Source organism: Mytilus californianus, unplaced genomic scaffold (genome assembly GCF_021869535.1).
Source record: "Mytilus californianus isolate M0D057914Y unplaced genomic scaffold, xbMytCali1.0.p SCAF_3, whole genome shotgun sequence".
NCBI classification, from domain to species: Eukaryota; Metazoa; Mollusca; class Bivalvia; order Mytilida; family Mytilidae; genus Mytilus; species Mytilus californianus.
The window spans coordinates 122,404,523-122,416,857 of NW_026262679.1; the positions used below are offsets into that span (position 1 = coordinate 122,404,523).

Here is a 12,335-nt window from a genome sequence, read left to right on the forward strand (position 1 = left end):
GCTATTTGACCATTATCAAATTAAAAATTGTAAAGTGCCATTATATAGTACCACAATTCTCTCTCGCTGCTTTTCAGCATAATTTAACAGATAACCCCGAAAGAATAAAAGATAAGAAATGTACTCCAATCATTAACTGCGATTCAGATTGTTTGTTGACACTAAATAACACAAATTCGGAAAGTGCGCGACATTTAACGCGCTAATAACCGAATAATGTTCGTTAATTTATAAGTTTCAGTTAACAAATAAAATTGTTCATCAATAATTTATAAATTGTACACTAAATTCCGTTATAGAGACAGCCTATGCATGTAGGAAGCATTGTCCTGAATAAACATGTGCTATTTGGCAATGGACGTTAAGTCACCAATCAACCAATCATTTATAAAGCGTTACATACATATATATCTATATTAATTTAAGAGGTTAGGGTTTTTTATGGAAAAGGATGTTTATTTTGTATCTGTTTGTCAATGCTGTTTTATTTTCAGTAATGCTATTACTTTGTAATTTGAAATTAGTTTAATTTGTAACATGTATTTTTACTTAGGTACGAAAGAAAAACGCCAACAGTCTATTATTGCACCAGCAGTTTTCCCGAGAAGCTTTGATTCAAACATTTCAGATGAATCAAAACTTGCTGATGATTTGCAGAACCAGACTAGCAAAGATATTGTTTCAGGATCGACGGATGCGCAAATTGGTACGATTAGTTTGTTTGGCGTCCCCATTGTTTGCCTTTATGTAGAAGATAAAGAAAGACTTTGTCTTGCACAAATATCTAACACACTACTACGAGATTTCAGCTACAATGAAATCCACAATAGGAGAGTTGCGCTTGGGATAACATGCATGCAGTGTTCACCAATACAACTTGAAGTACTACGCCGTAGTGGCGCTATGCCCGTATCGTCAAGAAGATGTGGACTTATTACAAAAAGAGAAGCAGAGCGTCTTGTCAAATCTTTTCTAGAAGACATCCCACCGCCTAAGCTTCCGGAGAACTTTTCCTTTCAAGTAGAACATTCCTGTGGATGGGGCTGTCAGGGAATGTTTATGCCATCTCGATACAACAGTTCACGTGCAAAATGCATCAAATGTACTACATGTAATTCATTCTTTTCTCCAAATAAATTTATTTTCCACTATCATAAAACATCAAGCAGCGCCTACAGGCATCCTGATGCTGCCAATTTTAATTCTTGGCGTCGTCACCTTCATTTGGTAGAATCTACTCCAGCGGAAACTATGCTGTTTGCATGGGAGGATGTAAAAGCAATGTTCAATGGAGGCTGTCGTAAGAGAACATCTAGTGGGAAACCGAACTTTACTCTTTCACCCAACAGGTCAAGAGAATCAACAGAATATAAATCTCCAGTTGTTCCATCAATGATGAGAACGTATCAAGGAATGCAAAGTACGGATTTGTATCGGCTAAATATGGCAGACAACATGCATTCTGCATTTCCGGTTCCAGCAAGTCATTCACCAGTGGCCTCATATGGCGACATGCTACGATCAATGAGTCTGAATTACACTCCTTGGTGGAAATCCTTGTACATGCAACGTCATGGTGTCCCTTCATCATGCAATGTTCCATTCAGTCCCGAATTCAACATGTCCAGTTACGGACATCCACAGTTCCCTTTGCCATTAATTGATACCACCGAATCATTCATGGATGAAATGAGTAAACTCTCAGAAATAACGTCAAGCCAAGAAAAGAAAGATAAGAAAAATGAGAATATAAGTACAACTAATTCGCCGTCAGAAGAAGAAATTGTTGATCAATTTTCATCGTGTAATGATGACAGCATTGATATTGAAACAGAAGAGAAGACACTCTGTAAAGATCAAGAGGAAAGTCAAAACAATAAAATATTCAGTGTTTGCAGCCATGAGAACAGTATCCGCGAAACTAAGGTGAGTCTATTTTTTTTAAATTCAAAAGCATGTACATATGTAAATCTAACTTTATGTTGTGTTATATCAAAAGTTTTTATGCCTTTTTATCGGTAATTATGTTGAGGCTCTTGGTTTTTGTGCTGTCCAACATAACATATTTTCGCTTTCCAAACTTTTGGTCTGATAAATGTTGTACCATAGACGTACGTGTATGCATATCTGCGTTGCATAACATTACACAGTATGCTGAAGCGAATCCATTGCCACAAATGTTTTTTAACTAAACTATTCGGTAGACATCTTCAAAAAGCGTTTTACTAAATACAAGAAAAGAATATTGAAGACAATTATAAAAAAAATGGAAATAAGGCAAGTTGAATGTTTGCGTTACAGGCGTTTCGGTTCAAGCAATCAGTTCAACCACTTGTTTTATAGTCTAGATGATACCAATACCATTTGAGGTCTCTTGTTCACTCATATTCTTACAGTTTGATTCTATGGTCGGGTTGTTGTCTCTTTGACATATTCCCCATTTCCATTCTCAATTTTATGAACATTATATTAATGCTTGCAAGATGTGTCGAAGTTTACTTTAATATATTGTTAAAAACAAATTCAAATTGCTTTCATACAAAATCAAAATTAATTCAATATAACTTATAATTCCTGAAAATGCTGTAAGCTTTTAATAAGAAACACAAGATGTTGTCATATAATACAGTGATATAACTAATTCTCATCACAAAAACAATTGAGAATATCACCTTAAGTGTGGACTAACAATATTTTCTGTTTAATAATTACAAAACTAGTGAAAATAGCCACAAAAAGTATAACTATATCTCCTATAACGTCATTAAACTTTGATATTTCTGGTTTAATTTCTAATTACATTGCCATATGAGAATACAGTATCTCAAAACTAATCAAATTTCTGACAAACCATGCGTCGGCCACATTCAATTGTGATTGGGATCGTTCAGAGTTTTATCTAAGGGAATAATTTTGTTTTCAATGTAAAATGATTTTTGAAAGCCTAATAATTATGTCCTCTGGAGAGAGGTATTCATTGTACAAGTCTAATTTTCCGAATGTGATAGTTAAAATTGTGACACGTGACATTTCACGATGGCTCGTTGTGAAAAAAATAATTAAATGGTATGACATTTCAGTTGCATATAAATATAATGTTAATGAATATTCTAAACGTTGGTTGTTCTATATGCCACAGAAAATTAATGTATGTATCCCGCAGTAAATTAATTTACGAAATAACAGTTGTATATTACGGAAGAAGACAAAAATGATAACATGTCTGTGTAATGGAGTATTTCCCAAAACACCGAACTCAACGGTCACATATAACATTTATTAATTGGTTTCAAATAAAGCAATAGTTTTATAATGAATACATTGTTTCTATAGCTATACTTGCCCTTTATAGCCGTTATATTGGTAATCTACCACATGCAATCTATCAGTACTCCAAATATGATATTTAGAAAAGATGATTTTTGACCAGCTTAATTACTTTGTTCTCTTATAGTTCATGTGTACTTTGATATTGAACGTGTTATTGAGCCATGGCGTTGTCAGTCTATTTTCGACTTATGAGTTTGAATGTCCCTTTGGTATCTTTCGCCCCTCTTTTATTGAGGTAGCCATATTGTATTAGGAGTCAGTTTGGATAAGGAGTCTAATATATCAATTGGAAGAAAAACGAATACAGCCCAGCTTTAGGTCAAGCATCAGAAACCACAGTTTTGAAAAGTGATGTTTTAAATTAGGTAGTGTTGAGAAACAAAATCTTTTAAAATCATATTAGAAACATCTTGACTTCCAAATATTCTGAAAAAAAAACACTAAACAATTTGGTTAAACATTAAAATATGAAAGTACATTTCATTAAAAATTCAAAATTAAAACACGAATAAAACAAAAAAAGAAAATAGATAGTATTTTGAGCATTGTCTAGATCATATTATGGTGATTTTTCAAGACCGAATCCTTTATAGATCTTTATAGCGTCATTTGGAAAACAAATGATGAAATGAAAAACAAAAAATTACACTCTCTCTGTTACAAGTTAGTTTATCGCTATTTAAGTATCATATGATGTTGATAATCTTGACTTTTTTAGTCTATGGAGGTGGATCAAACGGAAAAAATGAAAGAAATCCAGGACAGTAAGTTACTTTATTTTCAAAAGATAATTATTCAAACTGCCAAATTCGCGTTGAAAAAATCCTATCCATACAATTGTACTTTGATTAACGAGAATAAAGATATGAAGTGCTAAACGAACCTGTCGATCAGGAAAAGTTAAACTTGTTGATGACCCGTCTCCAGACAACAATGCTAAAAAATCGGTTTACATGTAGTTGGACAGTACTGGAAATTTGTATATATTTACCACGAAAGGTTTATAGTAATAGAAAAAACAGTATATCTGTATCACTAAATGCCAATAATATGTGTAATCATACTATTTGAATTTGACCAGTTCAAGTTTGGCGAGAAAATGATGTAATTGAGAAAACTATCCCGTTAAAATTATTAATCGCGTGTCGATTTAGATTCGCAAAATCTACCAGTCAACGGTAACTATTTGAAGATTTGCAATCATTAGAAAATCATTTGTTTTGTTATTTCATACTCATACCAACTTGTAAATATATTTATATGACTGTTTATTTTAATTACAGATGACAAAGAAGAAGGCAGTTCTGGTGACGACGACCTGTTTGACGACAGCGATCTTGAATCGTTTTCAGTCGGTAAGTCATTTCATTATTGTAGTACCGACTATTAACAAACACAACTTTCTCATTGTTATATCCTTGTTCCAAAAGAGAGCTAAGTACTGGTCAGTCCGTATACCCGTATATCCATATGGCCGTAACATGTTTCTGTTTCTGTCGTAATATTTACTAAGCAACTGCAAGTCATATATATATAGCCTCTTTATATATGACACCATTCACCATCTGGTTATGCCATTCCGTGTCACATGTACCTAATTACTTGGATATTCTACTTCTGTTTACCGAAAACTCGCTCTGTTGTAATTTATATATTTTGGAAGAATGGGTATGCATGTGTGTGCTCTTTTCATCAGGACATACTTGACTTCTATTGGATAACACAAAAAAATAATTTTAGACTAGCGTTAATACAAATATAAACAGTCAGTATATTTTGTCATTGCACATGGTCATGCGTTTCTCAGACTGTTTAATATAACGTCGTTACACTAAATCCGTTGGATGTGTAATTATTAATACTAAGTCTGATAGAACTTGATTTAATTATTAGTTATAATTGGCTTCGAACTAGCTTCCAGTAACTGCGAGTAATCTTATGTCGGTGCTTTGTGTCTATTGTTTTAATGTTAGTTATTTGTGCCCCTCGTACCGATCTTTTGTTTTAAACCCATTACAACTGATTTGTACAGTTTGTTCTTATGTTGTGCTGTAACACCACTGTCCCAGTTAGGGGGAGGTTGAGCGCTCACAAACATGTTTAACCCCGCCACATTCTTTATGTGCCTGTCCCAAGTCAGGAGATTGTAGTTCAGTGGTTGTCTTTGGTTAATTGTTTTGTTATAAATTAGGCCGTTTGTTTTCTTCCTTGAATTGTTTTAATGCCGGGGCCTTTTATAGTTGACTATACGGTATTAGTTTTGCTCATTGTTGAAGGCCGTAAAGTTGAATATAATTGCTTTCATCCACTTCATTTGAACTTTGGTCGATAGTTGTCTCATTGGCAATCATACCACATCTCCTTATTTTTATAGTCAATGCAGGTGTATGTTCATTAGTAGAAAAATAACCAGTGGTTATATATATATATGGTTCATGAACAGCTTTGCTAAGGTAATACAATGAAATAGTGCTTTACGATAAAATAAAAAAAACCTAGTCTAACGTTAAAAAATTACTCGTACAGAAGTGATCATTCATACATGTTATATCTTAAATTCAATCAGTCTTAAGTACACATGTAACTGGAACAATCTCACATTTGACTTTTAAGTATTCTGCTAAAGTATTGTATATACTCACCACATCATACCTTAAAAAAAACTCCGCCAGAAAAAGGATTTCTTTCAAAATGAATTTGTTAATGTTAATGATACTGATATGTTATCTTATGTTTTTCCCAGATAAAATAAAAGAGTTTTTAATCAAAGCAAAGATGCTACGAAAACAGAAAGAAAAGAAACGAAAATCCCATCAAGGTTTGTGCAATATATGTTTATGTACAAATATTTTTGTTTATATAAAAATGAATTATTTAATTCTAATATGTTTTACAAAAGATCAGAATTGTTAAGCGATAAAGGTTGACATAGACATTATCTAACTCAAGACTGGAAGTTAGATATGTACAAGGTACTGTGTCAAAACAGGTGAAACATCTTTATTTCGAAAAAGGGCGGATTCAATAGATCTGTGAACACAAGGCTTTTCTTTTAAATTGTAAAAATGCAGATGTTTTCTAACATTAGTGTTAAAGTAAAATATTTAACCAGTAATTTTAGACAAGTTTCAACTTTATAGTCAATAAAAGACAATTGTAAGTCATTCAGACACAGAATAATTTAGTGTTAGTTTTGTACGCACGGTTTGATTCTAAATTCTAAATGGTAGGTGCAATATATTTTGTTTCGTTTCCTCATGGACAACGATATGAAAAAATATATACAGTAATCAATATACAAAAGGAGATGCATTAAGTATGATTGCAAATAAGCCAACTAATTGGAAAATCAAAAAGTACTGTATCATAAATCTATCCAAAATATCCTTCAGATGTTCTTTAAAATACACAAGTCTGTCTGATATGATTAAAACTATGTCTTACACCTTTTCTTTAGGGCATGCACTTCACGCAAACAAAATTTACCAAAAAAATGTGTAAAGGCACCGTTTGATGTCAAATATGTCCTGTTTAACATGCGTATGGCATCAGAGTAACATTAAAACTGACTTTTCCCAACTGAAGTGTCCACTTTATACCACTTTAACAAGAATAGATGAATTTGATTATTTTTTCATCTTCAGGGGCCAAATAATGAATCTTGTCATATCTCTTCTACTGTAAAATGCTCATATTTACTGATTTGCAAATATACGCCATGTCCAAACTATGCGAAATTCTGTTCTAATTTTCGCTACTTGTTCCTGTTAAAAGCCTCAACAGTTCGTAGTGTGATTGACAGATATTATATTCTTATCTTTATTCCAAAAGTATTCGACAGCAGTAACACGTAAGGCGGTACCATAAGAAAGAGTGACCAATACTACAATTTAGTTATAAGAATAAAAAGAGACGTATGGTGTATACCAATGTGACAGCAACCCAATGACACAAACACAAAAAATACATCTAAATTGTAACAATAGACAGGTATCTTTATAATTTATCAAGTTGTTAATCGTCTCCAGTCATATACAATGTGAAAGGATAACACATACACCATCACAGATTTTACATCTACAACAAATTTTGAAAATCCCCAAACAAAAAAAAATGACAATCACTGACCAACTTCCTGTTGCTATTTCTAAACGCTATGTATAATACTACATTGATATAACGTAATCGGGATTGTTCTAAATACTGTATTTGAGCAATGATTTTAAATTTTAAGCAAAAAAAAATTCAAAGCGAGACTGATATTTAATAATCTGAGAACAATCCCATAAAAAATGGGCAGTTGTGACTCATTGATAACATAATGAATCCAGCGTTCCTATTCTTGTCCGATCACATCACTGTTTTAAATGAAACCCAACATTTTTTCATACTGTCTATGAACTACAGTTTAACTATGAGTGTCGTTTCATTATGTAGTTGCACGTTGCAGGTGTATATTATCTTTCTGTTGACTGCAAACTTATCTAGGAACTGTATACCATTTTTGCAAAAAATTGGTCGTCTTTTTTTTGAAATATGTGAATTTCTGACATATTAAAAACATGTTCCACAATTTTGGTCAAAGTGCCTCCAATTATTTTGTCTCAGATAGAGACGAATACTCTGATACTAGTATATCATTCATAAAATGTACATATAAACAGTCATAATTGTTAATGGTTCGTCTAATATGTTCATCTTAATGGAAAATTCAGTTTTCAACATTTTCCTGTGATTGTTTATCTAATACATAGACGTTAAATATCTTTTCAGGTGTAAGATCACATGACGTCTCAGCAGGAAGTGACGTATAGGATAAAACATTAATAACAGTTCACAGAGGACATGAAATGATATTGTTGAAATAAATACAATTTTACTTTTTTTGTCGTTCGTGATATTTAGTGCTATATTAAACCAAAGCCTGTATTAGGTGCAATAAAATTGTGTGAATGCTTAAATAATTTTCTAATAACATTCGTTGAAAATGTTATAAAACACAGATGTACCTATATCGTCGAAAGAAAAGGAACAAAACAACATTTTGTAAAAGTTTGGGATACAGTTTTTAAAGGACGACATTTTTGTTTATGATAATAATCTTTATATTTGAATTATCTTCAGATTGTTACACGTTGTCACTTCAAACAGGACATTCGCTTTCTGCCGACTCGCTTCATTATAAAATCATCTCAAAGCTCAATAGACTATTTTCATTTTACCGACTTTTGACTACGGATTATATAATTTTTCGACAGGTTACCTTTTCTGTGGTTGAACATCCTGGTACTCAGTCAAGTAAGAACAACCAAAATAAGAAAAATCAAACATATAATTGGTGTAATTTAAGGTGAAAGTTTACTGTTTTCCGATGATTTTTTGTCGTGTAAAGAAAATATAAAGCAGTTAATTTCCCCCAAAAATTGTACCGATTAAAAGCTTGGTATAACTTCTTTACCTTGCTCTTACTTGACTTGGTACCAGGATGTCCTATATACCATAATCTTATCTAAGGAAATCTACGAAAAACAAAGGAAGCGAATGGAAAGACCTGCTTTGTGGAATAAATTAGGAAAATATGAGGATGTCAATCAGTTCATTACCATAGTGCCTTTTTTGTGAATGAATTTCGTTCGAGTTTGTTATTTTGTCCCTTTTCTGATAGATAGAGTGACATAGAAATTGTGTAATTCGTACATAAATTATAATTATATTCATGTTTTTGCCATGAACAACAGTAATATTTATTTATTTTATGAATAAGATGTATGTAGAAAAATAAAATATCTCGTGTTTTCTAGTTTTCTTTTTAATTCTTTACAGAAATATAAAGGTATGGGATTGGTTCAACCACATGACAAAAAAAAAAAGCGACACAGTAATATCCGGCATCTGCCTGAAATTGCACTGTGTGAATAAAACCTTTGCTTGTTAACGTCATTTGACATTCAAATATTTTAAAGACAGTTTGATTTCATTATCTACACCTATCATAGGGGGTTAGCATCTCCTCGTTTAAATTTTCTTATATTTACACAACTGTGAATGGAAATATTTCCGTACATGATTTGACAACGTTTTATTGTTATTCGCTGTACAATGCCAGCGTTTATTTGATATGATCAGTTCTTGGTTACTCATTATACAAATCCCAGGGGCAAAGAAATATGGTCACTTGAATTTATTTTATCCTGCAGTAAAGACGGGTGTCCGTTTGGTAGTGCAGATTTACAAATACATATCCATTTCTGGCAGAATGGTGTGTTTAATCCGCTGCCTGTCTCGTTTAGAGAGAGGCCAACCCTGTGCACGTTAAAGAAAGCATGCAACATTTATTTTAGGGACCAATATGTGGCCTGTTGCAAGGGAAAATTTCCTATCTCTATCCATTAGACTGTTAAAATTGTACATCATTTGACTATAACATACATTTTTTAGTTAATTTGTTCTTATCCTGCATATGTCTGACATAATTATCAATTGTGGTGAAGCAAAAAACTCTATCAATCCATGTTACCAGACGAAATCTACAGAGAAATTATTGTAACAGAAACATACATTTTGTGAGGTAAATCTGAAATATGATAGTTGTGTGCATTAAATGTAGTTAGAAATACATGCATGCACAGAGAAAGAAAGAGTGTAAATTTTGTTACTTGAGATTCTAATTAAGTCATTATTTAGTTATTAACAGTTTCATTTAGATGGATTAGTACGTAAAGTTTCCTTTTTTGCTTTAAACTGCCACAGGTCACAACTATATATCTAGCAACTTTTTCATGTGTTGTTCAAGATATAGCAGTTAGGTAAATAATGTAAGGGTGTAACCAAAAATTCAGATTATTTTTTTTTTATGTGTGCTTAACTGGAATGAATAGTATTATTAAACTGGTTTAATATAAATAAGAAGATGTGGTTTGAGTGCCAATGAGACAACTCTCCATCCAAGTCACAATGTATAAAAAAGTTAACAATTATAGGTCAAAGTACGGCCTTCAACACAGAGCCTTGGCTCACACCGAACAGCAAGCCTCAAAATGACTATAAAACAATTCAAACAGGAAAACCAACGGTCTAATCTATAAAAAAAACGAGAAACGAGAAACACCTATGAACCACACCAACAAACGACAACCACTGAACAACAGGCTCCGGACTCAGGATATGTGCATAAAAATGCAGCGGGTTTAAACGTTTTAACAGGCGCCAACCTTCTTCCTAACCTGATACGATAGTGTAACATTACAACATAAAAAGACGCACTATAAAATATCAATTGAAATGGCTTAACTCAATAAAAAAGACATTTAAATAAAAACAAGTAAACATAAACTGAACGAATAAGTTTGATCTATGAAACAATAGAAATACAATATTAAAAACACTCTTTAAAAATAAAAAGATTTGGTATGATTGCCAATGAGACAACTGTCCACCAGAGACAAAATGACACAAAAGTTAGCTACTATAGGTCACAATGAGCAAAATCCATACATTTTTATTTAGGGGCCAGTCGATGCCCGACTCCGGGTGGTGCGGTATTTTCTACTGCGTTGAAGACTCATTGGTGGCTTTCAGCTGTTTTCTGCTCCTTGGTGCGGTTATTGTCTCTTTGACACATTCCCCCTTTCCTTTCTCTATTCTATTCAATTTTGCACTTGTACTTCTTCCTAATATCTACCCGTATACCTTTTATAATTGAAAAATTCGTTATTTAATATAATTATTGGTATTGTTAATCTCTTTTACTTGTGAAAATTGTTCAACGATATTCAATCCTCCAAATGTATATATTACAAAGAATTGATCAGTGACAAACAGATATATAGGTATTTGACTTCTTATATAAGAATAAGGAGATGTAGTTATATGGCCAATGAGACATTTTTCCACCAAAGTTCAAATGCCGTGGATATAAGCAATTATATAATAGGTCACCGTACGTCAACAATGAGAAAAAACCCCATACCGTATAGTTAGCTATAACGACATTACCAGTTAGTTGACCGTTGTGAAATATCTGTTTTACAGATGACGATGGATATGATTCAATTGTCGTAACCACAACCCAGTCCTCTTTCCACGAATGTGACCTACCGAATTAGACTCATCACCGGGTTTATACTTACATGAACAACATGACGAGTGCCACATGTGAAGCAGGATCTTCTTACTCTTCCGGAGCACTTTATATCACCCCAGTTTTTGATGGGGTTCGTGTTGCTCAATCTTTAGCTTTCTATGTTGTGTTTTTTGTACTGTTATTTGTCTTTACGTCGTTTTTCGATTTTTACCATGACATTGTCAGTTTGTTTTCGATTTTTACAATGACATTGTCAGTTTGTTTTCGATTTTTACCATGGCATTGTCAGTTTGTTTTCGATTTTTACCATGACATTGTCAGTTTGTTTTCGATTTTTACCATGACATTGTCAGTTTGTTTTCGATTTTTACTATGACATTGTCAGTTTGTTTTCGACTTTTTGAGTTTGCATATTCCTTTGGTATGTTTCGCCTCTTTTCTATAAAAGACACCGACATGAAAAATATGAAACAAATGAAACGAGAAACCAACGGCCGAATTTATAACAAAATAATTTACAAAAACAAATACGACAGACATGAATCAACGACAACTACAGGGTCCTCCTGGCTTTGGACATGCACATAAAGAATATGACGGGGTTAATATAATAATAAAAAAGATATGGTATGACTGCCAATGAGACAACTCTCCCAGGGACCTAATGACGCATAGCACCGAAATAACAAATTTAAACCAATTCAAACGAGAAAACTAACCTTCTGATTTATGCACAAAACAATAAACAAAAAAAACAAAAAAACCAAATATGATATACATCAACCAATATATAGGGGTGTCGGGATAAAAAATGTGTGTGCTCGCTCAACCCTCCAGAAACCTGGGACACTGTTGTAATAGTACAGCATATAATAAACTGTAACAATAATTTGCAAATTGCCCAACTCAACAGATCGGAACG

At 32.8% G+C, this 12,335-nt stretch overlaps 1 protein-coding gene across 1 annotated transcript; it reads left to right on the plus strand.

The window, feature by feature from the left end:
• The first annotated feature begins 537 nt into the window (after positions 1 to 537).
• LOC127733744 (ski oncogene-like) lies at positions 538 to 9,064 on the plus strand. The gene is made up of 5 exons (XM_052243059.1): positions 538 to 1,926; positions 4,049 to 4,094; positions 4,614 to 4,685; positions 6,074 to 6,148; positions 8,104 to 9,064. The coding sequence occupies exons 1-5, from the start codon at positions 538 to 540 to the stop codon at positions 8,142 to 8,144; spliced, it is 1,623 nt and encodes a 540-aa protein (XP_052099019.1). The 3' UTR covers positions 8,145 to 9,064.
• Positions 9,065 to 12,335: the final 3,271 nt, after the last annotated feature.